Here is a 23,826-nt window from a genome sequence, read left to right as displayed (position 1 = left end):
ACCAATCTGTTCTCTGTATCTATGAGCTTGGTAGTTTTTGTTTTGGGGTTTTTTTTTTAAGATTGCACATATATGTGAGTGAGATCATATGGTATTTGTCTTTCTCTGTCTGACTTATTTTACTTAGTGTAATGCCCTTGAGGTCCATCTGTATTATCACAGATGGCAAGTTTCATTCTTTTTTATGGCTGAAAAATATTCCATTATGTATATATACCACATCTTCTTTATCCATTCACCCACTAGTGGACACTTAAGTTGCTTCCATATCTTGCCTATTGTAAATAATGTTGCAGTGAACATGGCAGTTCATATATCTTTTTGAGTTAGTGTTTTTATTTTCTTTAGACAACTACCAAGAAGTGGAATTGCTGCACTGTATGGTAGTTTTATTTTTTAATTTTTGAGGAATGTCCAAAATGTTTTCCATAGTGGCTGCACCAATTTACATTCCCACCAACAGTGCATAAGCATTCCGTTTTCTCCACATCCTCATCAACACTTATTATTTCTTGTCTTTTTGATAATAGCCATTCTAAAAGGTGTCAAGTGATACCTCATTGTGGTTTTGATTTGCATTTTCCTGATGATCAATGATGTTCAGCATCTTTTCATGTACCTGTTAGCCATCTGTGTGTTTTCTTTGGAAAAACGTTTATCCAGGTCTTCTGCCAACTTTTTAATTGAATTTTTTTGCAATTGAGTTGTATGAGCTTTTGTATATTTTTAATGTTAACCCCTTAACAGATGTATAATTTGCAAATATTTTCTCCCATTCAGTAGGTTGCCTTTTCACTTGGTTGATAGTTTCCTTTGCTGGGTAGAAGCTTTTTAGTTTGATGTAGTCCTACTTGTTTATTTTTGCTTTTGTTGCTTTTGCTTTTGGTGTCAGATTCAAAAAATCATTGCCAAGACCTACATTAAGGAGCTTATTGCCTATGTTTTCTTCTAGGAGTTTCATGGCTTCAGGTCTTATGTCAAATCTCTAATTTGTTTTTAGTTAATTTTTGTGTATGGTGTAAGATAGTGGTCGAGTTTCATTCTTTTGCATGTCACTGTTCAGTTTTCCCAACCCATTTATTGAAGAGACCATATGTACCCCATTGTACATTCTTGGCTATATTACTTTAGCTATATTGAAAGCTATAGTAATTAAAACAGTATGGTATTGGCATAAAAACAGACACATAGATCAGTGGAACACAGTAAAGAGCCCAGAAATAAACCAACACATGTATGCTCAATTAATTTATGACAGAGGGGCCAAATGAATTTTAAAGTCATCCATTTCTGCTCCATGAAAACACCTGTTGGGAATTTCACTGGAATTGCTTATTACCCAATATTTCATCTTCTTTATACAAATGAGGTGTATCTCTCCATTTTCTTGGATCTCCTTAAAATTCTTCAGTAAAGACTTGGAGTATTCTGAACAAAGGACTTGCACACATTATCTTATATTTATTCCTAGATGCTTTATATTATTTTATGCTACTAAATTTTTTTTTTGGTTTTTGCTCGTGAATAGAAATGCAATTGTCTTTTTATATTAATACTACATCTAGAAATCTTGCTAAACCCTTATTAATTCTGAAAATTTATCTGTAGATTCTTTTAGATTCTCCTTGTAAATAATTATATCACCTACAAATAATGACGTTTTCATTTATTCCTTTTCTAATTCTTGTACTTTTTTTCTTGTTTCATTGCGCTGCCTGAGATCTTTAGTCAGTATACAGTTGAATAGAAGTGGTGACTGGAGCATTCTTATCTCGGGTCTATGTCCCGTCCTTCTTTTTGGTGCTTGCTTCGGAATCAGAATCTCAAATGGACACATTGTTGAGGAATAATAAATGCTTCCATAATATGATGTAGGGCTCTTTCTCTAACCTTCTGAGGAATTTTCAATACATTGTGATGCTGAAGAATAGCAATACTGGTTCTTTCCTGCACTGTTTGTGGAAGCAAATATCTGTGTACCTTGATCATATTCTGGCAATAAGTTGTCAGACCCTTTTACTGTGTATACTTTTTGACTCAGCACTTCCACTTCTAGGAGTTTACTCTAGGAAGGTATGTAGGGAGGTAGGGAAGCAATGTAATAACTAAATGTTCATTGAAGTCATCTTTATAATAGTAAAAGCTGGAGCCAACAATATAGATTGAGTCATACAACACGAATAATAAGCAGCCATTAAAAAGGAAGACTTGTCTGTGACAAAACATTGAGTGAAAAGAAGCAGAATGTATAAGAACATGTATAATGTTACCTCATTTGCATAAAATATACCAATATTTGCACATACATATACACATCTACACACACAGATTTATCACGACTATGAGAAAGGCTGTTCTTTAAAATTTTATTAATGAGCAGATGTCAAGCTTTTTGGGGTTATTTACTTTATTGTTTATAACGTTATGTATAATTTTATGTAGCCTTAAGTTTGTGTGATTCCCCTTTCCCTACCACCTTTTTTCCTCAAGTTCTAATTGCCTTAATAACCCAGAACTACAATTTTTGTCATCCCATACCTTGAGAACTCTCACATCTCTAGATTACCATTTTCAGCTTGGCCTCTATGTGCTATGATGTGAACTAGCAAGTGCTCCAAGGGGAAAAAGTAACTGTAAACATCTGGCTCACTTTTGTGCATTCCCCTTCACTCTAGGATCTTGGCCCTTCAAGTCCTGGCAGTCTTGGTTCCTTTTGATGCCTTCAAACGATGCTTTTAATTTTTTAAATACAGTTTTACAATTGCTTTCAACAGTAAGTTTGTTCCAATATAAGCTGCTGTTATCATAGCCAGAAGCAAAAGTCCAAATGTATCACATTGAAGTACATACTAATTATTACTAAAATAGAAAACTGTTTTGCAAATAAAGGAATCATTTTTCGATGTTAATAATTATTAATATTATCTATTTTGGGTATTTAATTTTTATCCTTATACAAGGGTACACTATATATTATACAAATTACTTAAAATGTATTAAAAAATCATTTACTTTTTAAAAACATCTTTATTGGAGTATAATTGCTTTACAATGGTGTGTTAGTTTCTGCTTTATAACAAAGTGAATCAGCTATACATATACATATATCTCCATATCTCCTCCCTCTTGCATCTCCCTCCCACCCTCCCTAACCCATCCCTCTAGGTGGTCACAAAGCACCGAGCTGATCTCCCTGTGCTATGTGGCTGCTTCCCACTAGCTATCTATTTTACATTTGGTAGTGTATATATGTCCATGCCACTCCCTCACTTCGTCCCAGCTTACCCTTCCCCCTCCCTGTGTCCTCAAGTCCATTCTCTACGCCTGTGTCTTTATTCGTGTCCTGCCCCTAGGTTCTTCAGAACATTTTTTTTTTTTTTTTTTTTTTTAGATTCCATATATATGTGTTAGCATACGGTATTTGTTTTTCTCTTTCTGACTTACTTCACTCTGTATGACAGTCTCTAGGTCCATCCACCTCACTACAAATAACTCAATTTTGTTTCCTTTTATGGTTGAGTAACATTCCACTGTGTATATGTGCCACATCTTCTTTATCCATTCATCTGTCGATGGACACTTAAGTTGCTTCCATGTCCTGGCTATTGTAAATATAGCTGCAATGAACATTGTGGTACATGATTCTTTTTGAATTATGGTTTTCTCAGGGTATATGCCCAGTAGTGGGATTGCTGGGTCGTATGGTAGTTCTATTTTTAGTTTTTTAAGGAACCTCCATACTGTTCTTCACAGTGGCTGTATCAATTTACATTCCCACCAACAGTGCAAGAGGGTTCCCTTTTCTCCATACCCTCTCCAGCATTTATTGTTTGTAGATTTTTTGATGATGGCCATTCTGACCAGTGTGAGGTGATACCTCATTGTAGTTTTGCATTACTCTAGTAAAAAATCATTTACTTTTTTAAATGCTCAAGATCACAAATGATTTTATAAACCATCTTCAAATTAAATGCTATTTTCCTAGGCTGAATTTAATACAAAATTGAATTTAACCCAAAAATAAGGTTATTTTACTTTTAGATTATACCAGTGCATATTTGGGTTAAATGATGTTGCAAACAAGTCTCATTAATATACTGTGAGTTAGGCATCAGAGTAAGTGAAAAGATCAATGATTTGAATATCAGGTAAAATAAGTTTGGAAGGGAGATTTGAGCTGGAAATATGGATTTAGCACCATCAACCTTTGTGATCAGCATTTGAGACAATAGCAAATTCACTAGGTATTACCACACTTGGAAATTTTGCTGAATTGGGACTGCTTCCTAAATGTTCATAGACAGGGAGCTACTAAGGCTCTCAATACTTCAAGGAAGTCTTCTATGCTCATGTCTCTTTCCCTTTTCCAAACTTTTGGTCCTCTGTCTATTCACTTCTCCTCCTACACTCAATAAATGTCTTCCTAATTCACAAGAAAAGCAGAAGCTATCAGGTGTAGCTCCCACGAATTCCTGTCCCCACATCAACAAACTAAACACTATCAAAACTCAGTCTCCTGGCTTCCCCTCCTTGTCTGAAGATTGCCCTTCATCCCCTAACTGGACCAACGACTCTGTCTGTACTCTAAATACCATCTTCCCTATATTCTTAGGACACTTGTTTCACCCATTAGGCTGGCTGCCTCCGAGCTCTTCAACTTCTGGCTTCATGTCTTTTTTCTGTATAATATGCTTTCCATCAAATCTCTTGCTGGTCTGGTGTTTTTCAAATTTCAGTTCTCTACCCATTAGTGGATTGTGAAATCAATTAGTCTGTTTCATCAGATAATATTCTTTTCAGAAGTAAAGTAATGTGGCACCTTCAATATCAGAATGCCATGTGTTTGTATATTTTAAGTGGTGCTATCCACATTGCAGCAAGTACTGGGGAAACCTGAGTTGAGTGACAGCTGGTAGAAGGGATGTAATGACTATACGCATTGGCTGGGAGTCAGCCAGGCATTCACTCTTCTGTTCACTGGTATCTCATTTGATTTTCTGGATTTGACCATAATGGTATCAGGAAGTTAATGTTTTATAGTTTAATGTGTGTCAGTGTAATTTACAGTTAATCATGAAATGAAGTTTAGAAGAATTTATCCACTATTGGCAAGACTTCCCATCAAGTTTTGGTTATGCGTTTTTTTGGATTAGGTGTAATTGTTAGGCATTTTTTGGCTTTGCGACAATTGTACACTTTAATCAAACCTGTATAAGCTATTCTTAAAATAGTTTATTTTACTATTAGAAGAAATGAGAATGATGATGTAAAAAGCACAGAAGGATGTTCTGGTTGAACTGCCAGATTTGGACCAACAAACAGTGAAAAAACATTGGGAAAAATGTTTCTTTTAATCAATAAATTTTAAAATTTGAGCTTAATCAAAAAAATAAATTCAAGCCTTCTTAATAAAGATTAAATATAGTTTGTCAAATGCTCAACACCACTGAAACTTTATTATTTGTAATATTTTTGCAAATGAAAGCTTAAATTTGTACACACACATATAAACTTGGAAATACAAGCCAAACTGGTTGGTAAGGCCCTCAAATATTTTCAAAGAAAGAAAAAAAGACATAAATTTGTCAACATTATTTCAGGTCAGTTAATGAAAAAGTATTACTATCATATTTAGTTGCATATGTGTGGTGAGAGAGAAAATTACTCACATAGTTACTGAAAAAACTATTCTCGGCATACATGGACATGGTGAATATGATTCTTGATGATAAATCAGCTGAGAAATTTAAAAATATACTTCTAAGTGATAACACATTCTCCTAAACACATTTGTGGTTCTATAGAACATACAGAATAGAATTAATACTTATTAGGCCAATGTGAGCAGACATAGGTTATGTGATTCTACTAAATGAGAGCACTAATATACTTTCAGTTTACGCCAAATATATATGACAAGACAATTTTTATAAAGGATTTATTGTGTTGTTTAAATTTAACCTAACCCATAACTGTTTTAAGTAACTTGATAAAATTAGAAAAATATATTATTTGGAAAACATAAATTAAACTGGTAAATTGTAATAGAATTGCAAGTGATTCAGAAGTAAATATGACCAGGAAACATAACAAAGTAATTTAAAATATTATTAGAAATTGCCATCTACTTTACTATTTGGAATTACCGTTTCACACATTGTAAGGATTTGGCATCTTAAGAATTCTACTGAGTCTCTACTGAATCTCTTGAAAACAAATCATAGTTGTTTGATTTCATTAAGAGAAAGCACTTTTGATGTGCTTTCTTCAGAAATTCAAGGTGTGGCTGAGATTAGCTGTCACCCACCAAATCCTCCTCTCTCTGTCACAGGAACAGAACTGTGGCAGGGGTCCTGGGGGCCCAGATAGACTATATTGTACCCAGGTGTGTCTCTGCAACTGTCTTCACCAATGGAATATAGGAAAATGGATTTGTGTGACATCTACATCTGAGACCTGGACTCATTTACTCTCTCTTCCTCTTCCTGTAAACTAGAACACAACCTGCCTAGGACCCACCCTTGGTCACACAGATGAGAACAACTTGCTCTGGGATGGTAGAGGAGTAAAATGTAAGGTACATGATCCTTGAATGATCTCCTGGAACTTCTGTATCAACCTGCACCACCAACTCAGGACTTAATTTAAGTGAGAAATAAAAGTCTGTGTTCTGTAAACCACTGTATTGGTGGATCTTTGTTAGCCTTTCCATTAACTAATATGTGCATGTGTTATATCATACTGGAGTAATTGATTGTTATAAGGAAAATACTGACTAAGTTATATGAACTAAAAAAACGGGATTCACATTTTTCTGTTTAAAAGCAATCTCCTTTGGCTAACATTTTTGGAGATGATGTTTCAGTAACAAAATTGGCACATATAACTAGATTTTTTTGACATTTTAAATTAACTGAATTTGGATCTATAGGGAAAAAGTAAAAATATATTTCAAGATGTTGACTATATCCAACAGTTACAAAATACATTTTAAGCAATCACTTTGGTTACTATATGTCCTCAACATTTTGCAACACAGGAAGAGAACATTATTAATGAAAACATTTTGAATGGAATAAAATGAAAGATACTAATAATATTGCAATTATTTGTTTGAAACTTCAAACGTTTCCAAAAAAGAAATTTGAAATATCAAGGAAAAGCATTTAAGTAAAAGATCCATTTGTTTTTTAAAATCCCGGATGCATATTTGAGTTAAAGTTGATGCCCAAAGAAGGAAACTAATTACTAATACTTTGTTATTCAAATATCTTGAAGAATGATTATAAATTTGTCACCATTTTAGATTAAGATTAAAGAAGACTTCACTGAAATTTGCAATTTCAGTCGCTAAGTAGAGTATACCGTTATTAATAGCATCCACACCACTTATTTGTGTGTGAACCAGAGTTTTTAACCAACATAACTAAAAACAGTGGAAAGAAACAGACATCAAAGCACAAAGCACCTGTGTCATGCATGTAGCATTGTGTTCATGTCTCCAACCTGGATTGAATTTCCAAACGGGTAAGCGTGCCTGCAACAATGCCTAAAAATCATATTTAATAGTAAGTCTATTTTATTTAACAGTAAGTATTGTTTTAGAAATAAAATTTTTGTTTCAGTTTTTTAATCTAGCTATACATGTACCTATGTGTATACTGGGTGGACTCAGGACATTTTCTGCCGTGAGTTGACATTTTAAAAAAAAAAGTCTTTTAACTATTCTACTGTTACTTTCCTTCACAGCCAACATCTTGAGTGGGTTATTTAGACATGTGTTTCTACCTGCTCTTAATCCACTGCAACCAGATTCTGCCCTCATTATTCTTCTGGGGCAGGCTTCCTGACTAAACTCTCACATCCATTTAATCCTTTGCTGTGTTTATCTTTGTCCTTTCTGTGGCCATTGACCTCCCACCACTTAAAAAAAATAATTTGCAATCATAAAAGTAAAAATGTTCAAGGAAAAAATAAACTCACCTATAACCCCATCAGAGATAAACACTGTTAATAGTTTATGTTTATTTTCCATTTATATATATGTACGTATTTTAAAACATACGTACATCCATATCAAATATTTAAATAATAAAATGGGGCTCATTTAGTGCAAAGAAGTACATAGCATTTTACAACCTTCTATTTCATTTAACTATAGAAACTGCTTTTCATGTCATTCAATATTCCTCTCCTGCATTATTCTTAAAGGCTATATACTTTGCTGCTTTATGGATACATACATCATAAATTATTCATCCATTTCTCTGTTGCTGGACATTTAGATAGTTTTCAATTTTTAAAGATAATTGAATGACACACTGAAATCCTTGTGGAAAAAAAATCACAAAACCTTTATCCGCTTCCATAATCACTTGCTTAAGATGAATTTCTAAAAGTGGGATTGCTGGGTTGGAGCCATACCTCTGCTACATACACATTCAGAATCCCTCCAGGAATGGGAACCAAGTTACCCTTCCACCAGCACCCATAACATGAGAGGACCTAATTGGCCAGCTCCTTACTAACACCAGGCAATAGTATTTTAAATCTCTTAGCCAATTTTATTAAAAAGAAAATCACCTTTTATTGAAAGATTTTGTGCTCTTTTGATTAGCAGTTGCTTGAACACTTTTCATAGGTTGTGTCATTTGTATTTATTCCTCTGTGAACTGACTTCATAGTATTGCCTATTGTTTTAAAGTGTGCATCTGTTTTTTTTAATACTTTGTAAAAGCTTTTTTTTTTTTAAATTTTATTCATTTATTTATTTATTTATGGCTGTGTTGGGTCTTCGTTTCTGTGCGAGGGCTTTCTCTAGTTGCAGCAAGCGGGGGCCACTCTTCATCGCTGTGTGCGGGCCTTTCACTATCGCGGCCTCTCTTGTTGCGGAGCACAGGCTCCAGACGCGCAGGCTCAGTAGTTGTGGCTCACGGGCCTAGTTGCTCCGCGGCATGTGGGATTTTCCCAGACCAGGGCTCGAACCCGTGTGCCCTGCATTGGCAGGCAGATTCTCAACCACTGCGACACCAGGGAAGCCCCTTAACTTTTTTTTTTTTTTTTTTTTTTTTTTTAGCACTGGAAACCTTTCTTCAAATGATGGTTTCATAAGGTGTGTGGATGTGAGTAGAAGGGTCCCTAGGGGGCTAGACTTTGCAAGTTTTGCCTCCTCACTACCAAGAGGGCTTAAGCAGCAGTCTTAACACCCCCGTCTGTTGGACACCCTCCTGTGACACTCCCTCTCCTGGCTGCCCTCCCGCACTGCGGGTTTCTAACTGCTCCTTCTCAACCTCCTCTGTGGGCACTTGCTCCTCTGCCCATCATTTGAGGGTAAGATGCCCCCAACTTCCTCTCTGGCCTCCTGCTCTTCCCGTTTGATCCACTGCCTCCCAGCAACCTTTGCCAAATCCTAGACATCAACAATTCTCAATACTTGATGGTTTCAGATCCTCATTTCTATCACAGAGCCCTGTCCTGAGTTCCTGCCCATAAATAAAACACCCTATGGTATCTCATTACCATTTCACCCCAAACGTGTTCAAAACTGAACTCATATAACCCCTGGATTCCAAACCTTTCTCTTCCTCTCTTCTTTAACTTGGAGGATGGGGCCACCATCCTCCCATTTTCCCAAACAAGAAACCTGGAAGTTATCCCATATGTTACTACCCCAATCAGTCAGTAAATCCTACTGCTTTGACACCTTAAATATCTCTTGCTATATTTTCCTCTGTTCCTTTCCATCTATCATTGGCTTAACTTATTTCTAGATTACTGCAGAAACTTCTTACTCTTTTCCCAGCTGCCAGTCTACTCCTCTGAAATTTAACTTCCTCACTACCACTACAGTTAAATTTCTAAAGAACAACAAAAATGCTTAAAATCCTTTCTTAGTTCCCAACCACAGCTTTCACAACAGGGAAAAAAATGAGAGCCAAATAAGACTCCTGCTTTCCTCTCCCTCCTTCCTGCAGCAACCATCCTAGGGCTCCCATCGCTGAACCCGACTTGAAGTTCCTGAAACACAGGTGCTCTCCCAAGAGTAGAGGCCCTGCCTCACACTGCCTTCCCCATCCGGTCCCCCACGTCCGCCTCCCAAGTTCAGCCTGAAGGTTCTTCACTGCGGAAGCTTTCTCTGTCCACCTCTCCCACCTCTACCCAAGTCAGGTAGCCCTTGTGCGCCACTCCCCCGCCCGCCCCCGCCTTTATTTTTCTTCAGAGGAAAACAATTCAGGTCAACAGAGGAAGGGAAAAGGAAGAAAGAGAGATTTTTAAAAGGGGTTTTGGATGCAAGAGTGTTTCGAGTCCAAATCTTGTTGCTTTGGGAAGTACCTTAACCTGTGTATAATGAGGATGTTCATCACACACACACACACACACACACACACGCACACACACACATATACACACGTGAGATGGTGTAGAATCCACGGTTGGGCAGAATCACAGTCTATTCCCCGGTAGCGCCCGGGCCTGGCACCGAGCCTGGCACAGAGGGCGGCCCAGAAGAGCTGCTCATCACTAACGAGGGAGCAGCGCCTGGACCGCGGGACACAGAGGGCGCCACGCCGCGGCGCCGGGAGCTCCGCGAGCCAGGGCCGGGCCGCCCCAACTCCGCCCGCCCCGGATGGGGGTGTGGCGGGAGCAGCCACGAGGCCCCTCCCCGCCCGCTGCCGGCCGCCGCCAGACGCTCCCTCGGGCCGAGCCCGGCCAACGCCCAGCCGGCCAGCCAGCCCAGGACATCCACCTCCACCTTTCCGCGGGCCTCCGTGCCCCCGGGACCGCCTCGGGGGCCGGGTCCGAGTCGCGGCCTCCGATCCCCAGCCCGCCGTCGCCGTGGCCGTCGCCGCGCGCCGGGCGCACCTGACCGGGCGGGCGGGGCGGCGGGCGGGGCTCCGGGCCTGACGTGGCGGCGGCATGGAGCGGGCGTGATTCATCAGCCGCCGCGCGGGGTCGGAGCGGGGCGAGCGCAGTGGCCGCCTAGGCGCCCAGGGCCGAGTTGCGGTGGCGGCGGCGTCCCCGCCGGGCCTCGCGTGCGCTCCCCTTGCTGTCTGCGGCCGGCCCCCGGCGAAGGTCAAGATGGAAGAGATCCTAAGGAAGCTGCAGAAGGAAGCGTCCGGGAGCAAGTACAAAGCCATCAAAGAGAGCTGCACCTGGGCCCTGGGTAAGCGCGCCGAGCGGGGCGCGGGGCGTAGGGCACCTGCCGGTGGGTCCTGCTCGCCGCCGCCGGAGGGTCGCGCGGGCTGGGTGCAATGGCCCCTCTGCGTGTGGGGGGGTTTCGCTGAGCATCTGTGACCGAAGCATTTCGCGCAATTGCCAGAGTTGCCTCGGTAAACTGATGTGTGATATGCGAATTTGGGTTCGGGCGTTGACATCCATCCGCCTCCCCTCTGGTCTTTTTATCTTCTTCCAAACCTTATCGGGGAAACGCCGTCCTCCCCTCCGGGCGGCCCCTTTCTTCAGATCCCCAGCACGGCGGACGGTGGTCACCCATCTCCGAGTCAGGACCGCAAGCCGGTGGGAATCCAGGGGCCTGATTCCGAAGCGCCTGTGGGCAAAAGGGAAGTTGAACCATCAACCCCGATCTCAAAACCTTGGCGAGTGTAACCGGGAAGGAATAGCTTATTTAATTTGATTTTCCTGATAGAGGCCAGCTTGTTAAGTATTAGCTTTCATGGTTATTCTACATGAAGAATAACATACGGGTGGGATGGTGTTACCTCTGCAATTCTGTTGTCGTCTGCCCTTCAGACAGGTGGGATTTTAGATTTGTGAGCTGTGCAAGCATTGAAAGAAGTTCCACGTAGCAAATTTGTGTTTCCCATCAGACTCAGGTTGTAGAACTCAACCTCGGAGAAAACTGAATGACATTCCAATTAGGCAAGAACGTGGGCAATCAAAATTGTCTGGGTGGGAATGCAGAGCGATCAGGAGCATACTTAGGTGACAGTGATGCTTTAGGAGAAGAAAAAGGAAAGGCAAAGGAGAAACCAGGGCAGCTCTCTTGGCCTCTGGCCTTGCCCAAGCCTGCATGCGATTCCTCAGTTGCCACTTAATTAAAACATAAAATTGAATCCCTTTCTCTCTCAACCAAAGAGCCATCAGCACTTGTCATGACACTGTACTGTGGTACAGCCTGAAAAGAGATAGAGAAGGGCTATTAGCAGGTTTTCCACTAAATGGAGAATTCTGATGGTGCTTTAGGTGGTGACTCGGTTAATATTTAGAAGGTCTGAATTCACGTATGTTTGAGCGTGTGTGTACAATCACAGCCACATCGTTTTTTTTATGTCTGCCTATCATCACAAAATTCCCTAGAATGTTGTCTAGGAAGTTTATCTTATAGGCAGAATCAGAACTTGACCATTTGTCTACTGTTAGAGAGAAAAAAAAATGGACCAGGTACATAAGTGAGAAGCAAGGCTCTTAAAGCCACAGTACTATTTTTGCATTGCCATTGTCATTCAGCAGAGTGATCAGGGTAGATTCTCAAATGCCTCTAATGAAGGGTCACAGATGGCTGGGTAACATAATAAAGCAGGGCTGACTGCACTCTAAACATGCTATTCCTTGTACTTGTGATTATTTTGCTGTAAGTTAAGCAGATTTAGATAACAGGGAGGAGGAGAGGAATCTAGTATTTTTAATTTTAATTTTGATACTCAACATCTTGTTAAGTTAAAGTACAGTGTTGCCTAGTTTAGGTCCTTGAAGTGACCTCAAAGCCCAGAGCTGAGGCAGGTAGATGATCTGAGCAGAGCCTGGAGTCCAGCCTGCCTGGAAGAGTAGATGTGATTCTTTTCCCAGTGGCTGTTCTTAGTGAGCAAGAGGAGATGGGAGCTCATGAAACACTTAAATAACAGTGCGAGGAATTCATTGTGCAGGTTGGAATGAGTAAACCAGGAAAAGAGATCAAAGAAGAGGGGATGAATGTGGGGTCAGGGGTGTGTTGGGGGGATTGGTGTGAGCTGGTGGGGCTTTTGAAGTAAATTGGGCTTGGAGAATGGGTAAGCTGTGGGTTTCTTCTCTTCTTCTTCTATCCTCCTCTGTACTGAGCAGTGGGGATAGAAAGATGAATAAAATGCTCTCTCCCTATAATTAGTTTGTTGGAAGTGTATGTTGGAGGGTGCATGAGGCAGAAACAAAGACATGAAGGTATGGTTTCCTGTTCTCTTTCCCACTCCAATCCATTTTCCACTGTTCCATCTTTTTTTTTTTTTTTTTTTTTGCTATAAAATGCTTTTCGCTCCTCAACCCCCATACTTTTTTTTTTTAGAGTAAAGTGTGAATTCCTTAGAATGCTCTTTGGAATCTAGCCCCAGCCTTCTTTCCCATCGCCCCCATAGCAAGGGTTCGTCGGTCCCCAGTAAGCCACGTACTTTCTTGTACATGCCGTGTGCTGCCCACTTCTCTGCCTGGGCTCGTGCTAATCCTTCTGCCGCAGCTTCCCTTTCCAGAATCCCAAGGCCCAGCTCACATACGAAGCCTCCCCGGAGCTCTGCCGTCGAATCAGTTGCTCCTCTGGGCTCTGAGCCCTGCTCTCAGGACCCTCTTATAGCACCTGCTGCTGGGGATTATAGTGGGTTATGCACAAAGCTCCTCTTTTAGGGGCAGGATGACTGAGAAATATACTGGATTCAGGAGACCAAAAAAACTGATTCAAGCAGACTGAAGCAAAATAGCATGTATTCACTCTATGAACTAAATACCCCTTGGAAGGCCAGCTGTGGGTTGAGTTTGATTCAGGAATTAGATGCTGTTTCAAGGACCTCGCTCTGCTCTTTTGGGATTTTGAGCACTCAGCATGAGTCTCCACAGCTTTGGGTTCATGAATCAGCACACTTAGACCATCTCAGGAGAGAGGGATCGTCTCTGACTTAGACCATCATGGGAGAGACGGGTCATCTTACACTTGGGCCATTATAGGGAAGAGAGGTCACCATGACATTTAGACCATCCCAGGAAAGAGTCATCTCTTATCAAAAGTACCATTGGAGAGAGGGGTCATCTTCACACTTATTCCATCTCAGAAGAAAGAGCTCATCTCCCACTTGGACTATTATAGGAGAAAGACATTTAGACCATCACAGGAGAGAGGAGTCATCTCCCATTAAAACTGTCATAGAAGAGAGAGAGAGAGCATCTCCACATTTAGGCCTTTACAGGAGAAAGGGGTCATTTCCCACTAGGCCTATCATGGGATCATCTCAAGAGAGTGGGGCTCTTCCAGTCACTCCCACCCAGTCCTTGGTGTCACAGTTCTCTCTTTGTCCTGATGGATTGAGTACGTATCCTTGAACCAGTCCTCTGGGCTAGCTGGCTACAAAGCCCAGTGAAATCCCAGAGTCAGGGAAGGATGGCTTCCTCAAAGCAAAATTAGGGTTTGCTGCTTCAGAGGCAGCGGAGTGGACGCCAGTCAACCAAAGCAACAAATGTCTACAGTGTAGACGTGAGCTTCTTGAGCATAGGGACTGTTGCTTATGCTTGTCTGTGGCTTCTGCACCTACAATATGAGAGGCACATGTTCAGTACATAAATAAATCAACATGTTAATGTCTTATTTGGGTTTTAAGTGATATTCGTCTTGTTTTCTGGTTATATATGCTCATTTTAGAATATTGAAAAATATTCGAACACTATAAAGAAAAAATTAAAATCACCCATAATGTCACCACCCAGAGAAAACACTAATCACATTTTGGAGTATTTCCCTTTTGCAAAGGGTTATACATATATGGCAGATTGTTACTTGTTTTTTAACTTCAGCTTTTCTTCTACTTTATTATTAATATGTCTCTGAAAATCAGTTTTCTTAATGGCTGCATAATAACGGGCAAGGAACATGTATGTACTTTTTCTCTATTTTAAGCTATCTAGGTTAGATATTTTTCTTGTCAGTGAGGAAATGGTCTGACTAAAGAATAGAAAAGAACAAGGGACTGGGTCAGCGTGTGGAGAGCCTGAAAGAATAGCATTCTCCTTCAAGCACTGGCAATCCTGGAGTCTTGGGAGCTGGGAATGGCAGGATGAACTAGAATGGCAGAACATTAGAACTGGACCATGTCCCTTTTAGAAACTTTAGGTGTTTGCACATATCAGGGAGCTGCTGTAGAATGGATTTGGAAAACGGAGAAGAGAAAGAAAATTAGAGGCCTGAATACCGAGTAAGAGAAGAAGGATGGTCTATCTAACCACCATCCTTCCGTCTATCTTTCCATCCGCTTTTCCTTCCAGCCACAGCATCTGTTACCTTCACAGCTAAACTTCTTAAAAAGTGAATGTAACTAAACATACTGTATAGCACAGGGAACTCTACTTAATGCACTGTGGTGACCTAAATGGGAAGGAAATCCAAAAAAGAGGGGACATATGTACATGTATCGCTGATTCATTTTGCCGTACAGTAGAAGTAGAGTACAGTTGTTGTAAAGCAACTATACTCCAATAAAAATTAATAATAAAAAAAAAGTGAATGTGGTGATTGTGTCCACATCCTCACTTCCTGCTCACTTTTCAACTCACTGCGATCTGACTTTCTCCTCTGTTCTTCCACCAACTGAAGAATAAGGTACCCAGACCTCAGTCTAGCAGACCATTCTCACATCCCTCTTACCAGTCCTCTCAGCCACATTGGGCCCCCACTTGACCTTGGCCTCATGCCCGCACCCCGTCTGTTTCGATCGTACCTCTTGCGCTGCTCCGTCTCCTTTGCAGCTCCAGCTCCTCCCCAGCCTAAAAGTTTGCGTTTCACAAGAATGAGCCATGAGCTCTCGTCTCTGACTCGCAGCCCGACTGGAGTTGAACACTTTCAGAGCCACAGCTTCAGTTCAGTTTCTGAGAATGCGATGCCCACATTTACATCCCTGGGCTTCACCTGTGCTCTGACATGCAACCCCCGATGCAGCTTCCTACCCGGCGTCCCTTCTGGAACAGGATGGGCTCATTATGGCTGCTCTGTGACTGCCTTTCTCTTTTCCCTTTCCTCTAGCTCTCTGTTAGCGCTTGTAGAGTTGGGCACTGTTGCACATCCTGAGTTGAATATAAACTCTTCTGTGTGATGAGGAAAACCACAGCGATATTGTTGTTCAGCGTCAGACCCTCTTCTTGGGAAGCAGCGTCAAGTTGTCCTGGGCACTGGCTCTGCCCTGCCGACTGCTGGCCTGGGCTCAGCCATGAGATGCAGACTCACTCCCTGCATCTGCATCTCAGGGTTTTGTTTTCTCATTATCCTGTCTCATCTTAAGAACTGACTTCAGTCCTTCTACTTCCTCCCTTGGCCTAGTGGCCGCAGCATCACCGACCCTCCTGATCCGTCTTTCTATTTTGCTAACTGTCTGGCTTACATCCACTGTTCTGCCCCATGGACCACAGTGGGCCCAGATGCTATCGTCATGTTTTGGCCTGTTCTTAGTCCTGAGTCTCAGGGATACATTTGGTGTCCACTGTTCCCTCTGATCTGTTAGCAGGGTGGGGAGAGATGTTTCTCCTTCCCCAATAAAAATCGTTCAGATTGACAGGGCTTGTTGACTCTAAACGGTGAAGAGAGAAGGCAAGAGTTTGAACAGAAAAACTGGAGACCGGTTGGAGTGTGTGATGTTGTGATTTATAATAAGAAATATATATATTGGTCTTGGTCCCTGTTTCTGGCTCAGAGCTCCTAAAACCCTTGGAATTTCCCAAGTGAAGAGAGCTATAGAGTCATTTGTTAGGTTAATGAAGTGATTGTTGGACCACACCTACGGATGGGGGCTGGCTGCCAGGAAAACCATCCTTTTCAGTCCCATCCCCCTGACCTCCACAGAGGGCCCCCCTGACCTCCACAGAGGGCCCCCCTGACCTCCACAGAGGGAAGAGGAGCTGAAGACTGAGTTCATACACCAATGGCCAATCAGTCATGCCTATGTAATGAAGCCTCCGTAAAACCCCCAAAAGGATGGGGTTTGGAGCACTTACCGGCGGATGAACACAGGAACATTTGGCGAGAGTGGTACACCCAGAGAGCACGGACTCTCTCTGCCCTTTCTCCACAGCTTGCCACATGCATCTCTAGCATCTGGCTGTTCCTGAGTTATATCCTTCTGTAACATACCAGTAATCTACTAGGTGAAAGTTCCTCTGAGTTCTGTGAGCCATTCTAGCAAATTAATTAAACCCAAGGAGGGGGTTGTTGGAAACTTTAATTACTGGCCAGTTGGTCAGAAGCCCATGTGACAACCGGACTTGAGATTAGCATCTGAAGGTGGGGTTGCGGGGGGGGGGGGGTGTTACAGGCTTGTAGGATTGAGCCCAAATCTGTGGGATCTGATGCTCTCTCCAGTTCGTGTCAGAGTTGAGTTAAATTGGAGGACACCCAGCTGCTGTCAGGGAATTGCTTGTTGGTGTGGGAAAACCATCCCCCCCCAACCCTGACACGTGCGCACGTGTACACACACACACACATACACACACACACACATTGGAATTGGGTGCAGGATTGTTGGAGCTATTGAAATAGAACAGTTTTTATTTTTGAAGAGAATAGTGAATGTTTCATTATCTCAACAACTGGAGGCAGCAAGAGGGTGAATAATCCACAACAATGGTAAAGTACTGGACATCCAGGTCAGAGTTATGAGACTTGGGGGTGAGCCTCTCAGTCAGAATCCTTAACTATAGTATGATTTTTAGAAAGTTTCATCTGCCGTGTCATAAATGTGTGTGAGATGAACTGTTGCATAAAGTGCTTTGTGAACTTGAAAGTCTCTCACAAGTATAAGTTATTATTTAAGGGTATTAAAACGGTATTTTCAAGAAAATAGCTTTCCTTTCTCTATCGTTATTGCAAGAATATAGCATTTTTAGCCAGTTGTAACTAGATTAAATTGGCACTCTGTTTCAGGTTAGGAATTTAACTATTTATTCTGTCTCTAAGCGAAATGCGTCCTAATCTTTAAGCTCTGAGAGGAAGTCTTGTGGGCTAGCAAAGGAAAAGGATTTTTAAGTATGGATGATTTGCATGCAGATGATTGAGAATTGACTAATTTATAATTATAGGAATTTCCAGGGGGGAAAAAAGAAACTAACAGTGAAATTTGTATACAATTTAAATTCTCAGTCTTTACATATTTATTTTTAACTTTGTAATTTTCCCTTTGCAGAAACCCTGGATAGTGTGGATACCATTGTCAAGATCCCTCCACACTTGCTGAGGTAAGGAGACTGGAGTTGTATAATATAGGGGAAGTAAAAATTACCCGCTGTGCTTTCCTGAAGGGCCAGAAAACCTCACTGGTTTATAGCATTTTACTTGCTGACTGGTGGCTTTTTGCATCAGTGAACTGGGATATTTCATGAGGTTAGCATGATGGGAAGCTGATTGCACTGATTTCTACCTGTCCTGGAGTGAGTGAAGTCAGTAATCCAAAGGAACCAGCTGTGGAAGTCAGGGATGAAAGGATAAAATTGGTCAAGGAGAGAAATGACCGAAATCTAAGTGAGGATGTGGACGGTGGACAGAATCTTCCACTGTGAGTTGGGAAATGGCGCTCCCTTAGTGGGAGAGCAGCCCTGCACCATGTGGGTTGGATTTAAGCTCTCACTGGCCCCTTGGTTGGACACCATCTCACAAACTCTATAGGCATCAACAGCAGTCCTGAGACAGTGAAGCTATCTCCCCGCTTCCTCAACTCTTCCCACTCCCCACCCCCCTCCACCATCATGAGAGAAATACATGCTTTTTGTGGAAATTGGGAAAGAGCAAATAAGAAAGTTACCCATAATTACACCACCTAAGGGTAACCACTGAAAACGGTTTAATAGATTTTCTTAATAGACTTTCCCCCCAGCACACATACAAATTAATATGAAGTTTTATTTACAAGTTTGTTTCCTGCTTGTGTTTTCGGTCAGCACCATATGAAGAACATTTTCTAATGTCAATATATGTTCTTCAAATTAAAATATTGCATATGTGTCCATTGTATGGCTGCTGCAACATGAATTATTTCACAGTTTTCTTATTGTTAGACATTTGGATCATTTCCAGATATTTCTTTGAGATTATTAAAAACAATCTTTTGTTGCATATAGTTTCTATATTGTCAGGACACTGATTTATTAGGTATTTTCTCTCTTTTCAAGTAGATTGAACAAGAATTATGTTTCTGTCTTTTTTAAAAATGTATTACTTCTCCTGTAGTGTCTGCTACAGGCTGATATATTGTAAGATAATTCATGTGTTAATCAAACCAAGTGTACTTTTGTGGGTATAAAGCTTCTAAATGGGTAGAATGTCTGGCAGCAACATTCTTGCCCAGAGGAGGTATATTCCAGCTGGGGTATCCATGTGAAAACACTCCAAGAGATACGAAGGCATGGATGGTTTAAAGGAGACGATTTCCCAATTTCTGTAGGTACCCTGTCTTAAAATTATTTGCTTCAGAACTGATTTTGCCACGTCTCCTTTTCCATTTCACTTCTTAACCTTCTCCTGCCTGACAAAGGACAGCTGTTACCCATCCCATCCTGAATCTGACTGTGGTGTGTTTTTCTGGGGTGCAAAACCCTCTTCCTACCAACAAAGGACTGTGAAAATATTAGTGTCTGTGTTGATAAAGGGGATGAATAAAGTGATCAGGGCACACATCTTTTTGCAGGTTAGTTTTTACTTCTTGGCTTTCAACAAAATTGAAGGCGGACCTAATCTAGTTATGAGATAATAGACAAAAAGATTTTTTGATGATAAATCTCCTTCATTCCTTTCTTATATAAAAAAGCTTTCTTATTGCTTACGTCTTTAAACGTGGGAAAAAAGGTGTGGAATTGATGTTAAACCCCACCTTCTTATAGCAATAGAGAATATTCATCTATAGATATATGAACTAGTTGAGAAAAATAAACAAGCCCTGTCCATTTCTTTAGAAATACATTTCCAATAAAATTGTAATTTCCATGTTAACTATATTAACATTCTTATAATTATTAATGTTGTTTGGATCAGTCATTTGCATCAGAAGAAAATGGAACACTTTTAAGCCTTATAGCCACAGGAAATTTTTAAAAATCACTTTATACACATTTTTGTTACAGAGAAATATAATAGGGAGATTAATAAAATCAAGTGTTAAAGCATGTTATATCAAGAGAAAATTCTCTGGTTGGGGGTGGGGGTAAAGTGGAAATACAAGTTCCAGGAGACAAGAGAACGATACAGCCTTTTTTACTCTAAAAGAAGAGTTTGTTCACGTATTTTTTGATGGATGAAGGTGGTTTTCAAATTGGTGTGGTATTTGGATTTCATTAGATACCTTGAAATGAGTGATATGTTTTAATTAAAATTTTACTAATTCCAATATGCCAGAATTACAGCCTTTACAGTTAATTAAAATTATGGTTGAGAAATTTACATGTCAACTTAAAATGCGTGAAAAATGGAATTTTAAAATTTTCTTAGTGGCTGTAAGAGTGAAAACATTTTTTTTTTTAAATTTTATTTATTTATTTATTTTTGGCCATGTTGGGTCTTCGTTTCTGTGCGAGGGCCCTCTCCAGTTGCGGCAAGCGGGGGCCACTCTTCATCGCGGTGCGCGGGCCTCTCACTATCGCGGCCTCTCTTGTTGCGGAGCACAGGCTCCAGACGCGCAGGCTCAGCAATTGTGGCTCACAGGCCTAGTCGCTCCGCGGCATGTGGGATCTTCCCAGACCAGGGCTCGAACCCGTGTCCCCTGCTTTGGCAGGCAGATTCTCAACCACTGCGCCACCAGGGAAGCCCTGAGTGAAAACATTTGATGACACTGCTCTAAAGGTTGTTTCTCTATCCAAAGGGTTGTTGAAACTACAGTGAGACTTTCTGTGGCTTTGGGTCTGTGATAAGGTTTGCCTTCAGGGTTAGGGGCAAGAAGGTGATGATGATACCAGAAGAGGCTCCTACAGTGCCTGGGAATGTTCATCAGAAGACAACTGGCATTTTCCAACTCTAGGTGTGTGTGTGACCAAATGAGTTGGAGAAAATACAGTGTTAATGGGCCACGTTTGATCCCGTTTAGCCACTGAGCGTTACTTTTGTCCATGGTCTTGAGCTTTAGCCCAGAGCCAGCTGGCCATCTTGTTCAACCATAAGAGGTAATGACAAAATTGGTGGGAAAGATGCTGGATGAGGAACCGTGGATGAATATGAATATATATATATATGTGTGTGTGTGTGTGTGTTTACATATCTTCACCATTATTAGAAATATGATTCAGAGTATTTGTCCGAATGATAAAAAGCTGGTGATGTCATCCTGTATACAGAGGAATGTGCGTTATTGTATTCCAGACGTGCAACAAAGTCTGTCAGGCATTCTTGTACAGAGAACTGAATGTATGAATGACACATAGCAGATTTAAGCCTTCCACTCAGTTTTATATTCCGAGGGAGAAGAATGAAGACAAACGTAGCTGGAAAACACTGTTAAGAGGCACCAATTATAAATTTATTGGAGAATTTTACGCGTATCGGGAGGTTTCAGTCTGGCTGTGATTTGTAACAGTTGGGAGCCCTTCAAAGCCTTTTTTAGGGTATAGGAATAAGCCATAATTAGAACAAAAACAAGCTATTGAATCAAGTCTGATTGTCTATTTCATTTGATGTCAGGGAAGCGATATAATGACAACATACTCCATAGTGGACTTTCCCCCTCTGTTGTGAATCAGTTTCCCTTTAATCTTTTGATTCATCTTCCAGGCATGTTTAAACCCACACGGCACTTACTCTGTCCAGTATTATGTTTAACATGGCATCTTTCTACTGTTTGAGCACAATAAATCTAAAAAACATTTTTAATTAGGCACTCTAAATATTTGCTTATAAGAAAGAATGTGGATATGTTAATTTTTTTTTCTTCAGTTATATTTCTATTTTAATGAGTTTTTTCTTCAGTGATATTTAGTATACGAGAAAGAAGCCAGGTTCATAAACTATTTCTTGGCATTCTGATTTTGTATTCAGATTGTGTCCATTTCTGTTACATAATCACATAGAAGTGATTATTTGCAGATTTTGTTTGTTGCTTCAGGTTTTGAAAAGAGCTATGAGGACTAAATCAAATCTCAAATACTCTTTAAAAATTAAGAAAAAAATTTTTTTTGCTGGGAGGGAGGGAGACGCAAGAGGGAAGAGATATGGGGATATTTGTATACGTATAGCTGATTCACTTTGTTATAAAGCAGAAACTAACACACCATGGTAAAGCAATTATACTCCAATAAAGATGTTAAAAAAAATTTTTTTTCACTGATTTTTATTGGAGTACAGCTGATTCATGATGGTGTGTTAGTTTCTGCTGTACAGCAAAGTGAATCAGTTATACGTATACATATATCCACTCTTGTTTAGATTCTTTTCCCATATAGGTCATTACACAGTATTGAGTAGAGTTCCCTGTACTATACAGTAGGTTCTTATTAGTTATCTATTTTATATATAGTAGTGTGTATATGTCAATCCCAATCTCCCAATTTATCCTTCTCTTCCCCCTTTCCCCCTTAGTAACCATAAATTTGTTCTCTCTATCTGTGACTCTATTTCTGTTTTGTAAATAAGTTCATTTATACCCTTTTTTTAGACTCCATAAGTGATATCATATGATATTTGTCTTTCTCTGTCTGACTTAACTTCATTGAATATGACAATCTCTAGGTCCATCCATGTCGCTGCAAATGGCATTATTTTGTTCTTTTTTTATGGCTGAATAATATTCCATAGTATATATGTACCACATCTTCTTTATCCATTCATCTGTTGATGGACATTTAGGTTGCTTCCATGTCCTGGCTATTGTAAATAGTGCTGCAATGAACATTGGGGTACAAGTATAATATCTTTTTGAATTATGTTTTTCTCCAGGTATATGCCCAGGAATGGGATTGCAGGATCATATGGTAGCTCTATTTTTAGTTTTTTAAGGAACCTCCATACTGTTCTCCATAGTGGCTGTACCAATTTACATTCCCACCAACAGTGTAGGAGGGTCTCCTTTCTCCACACCCTCTCCAGAGATTACTATTTGTAGATTTTTTGATGATGGCCATTCTGACCCGTGTGAGGTGGTGATACCTCATTATAGTTTTGATTTGCAATTTTTCTAATAATTAGTGATGTTGACCATCTTTTCATGTGTCTCTGGCCATCTGTGTGTCTTCTTTGGAGAAATGTCTGTTTAGATCTTCTACCCATTTTTTGATTGGGTTGTCTTTTTTTTTTTTTTTGATATTGAGCTGCATGAGCTGTTTGCATATTTTGGAAATTAATCCCTTGTCAGTTGCTTTGTTTGCAAATATTTTCTCCCATTCTGGCTTTTCTTTTCGTTTTGTTTATGGTTTCCTTTGCTGTGCATCAAATACTTTTGCTGTGCTGATTTTCTTGTTTTTTTCTTTTGCCATTAATTGACTGCTTTTCAAGTTAAATATGTTAACATTCTGGTAGATAATTACTAATACTGTTCTGATCAATTGTGTGCATTAGTCGTGATAGCTCAAACCAGAAGAAAATTGAAACCTTGAAAGAACTATGGTTGTATTATCTTTTATTTTTATTTTTTGCCATTGATTGCTCTGGGGACTTCTTGTGAAAACAAAAGTCTAGATGTCACGTGAATGATTTTAGTGACCCTGGTGAGTGGAGTTGGTCATGCATAGGGCACTGAAGGGGAGAAACCCACAGAAAAAAGTTTTAGCTGGAATGAAGGAGTGGTCAGAGGCATTGCTTATTTCTGCCCCGGGCTCTTTCACTGAGCAAATGCCCACTCTCGTTGTTGGTACGGTGAGCAGGCTTAGCAACCAGGATGGGGATTCACGCAGAGTGCCCAG

At 40.4% G+C, this 23,826-nt stretch overlaps 1 protein-coding gene across 2 annotated transcripts in view; it reads left to right on the top strand.

Moving 5' to 3' along the window:
• The first annotated feature begins 10,973 nt into the window (after positions 1–10,973).
• The window catches only part of ARFGEF3 (ARFGEF family member 3), a 195,354-nt gene continuing 182,501 nt past the window's right edge, over positions 10,974–23,826 (top strand). For both annotated transcript variants that reach the window (XM_068551232.1, XM_068551231.1), the window contains exons 1-2: positions 10,974–11,164; positions 18,138–18,189. In XM_068551232.1, the coding sequence (XP_068407333.1) occupies positions 11,080–11,164; positions 18,138–18,189 (137 nt within the window). In that variant the 5' untranslated portion in view covers positions 10,974–11,079. The remainder of the gene's footprint in view (positions 11,165–18,137; positions 18,190–23,826) is intronic.

The sequence above is a fragment of the Eschrichtius robustus genome, chromosome 9, assembly GCF_028021215.1.
Source record: "Eschrichtius robustus isolate mEscRob2 chromosome 9, mEscRob2.pri, whole genome shotgun sequence".
NCBI lineage: Eukaryota > Metazoa > Chordata > Mammalia > Artiodactyla > Eschrichtiidae > Eschrichtius > Eschrichtius robustus.
This window is presented reverse-complemented; position numbering and strand designations above follow the sequence as displayed.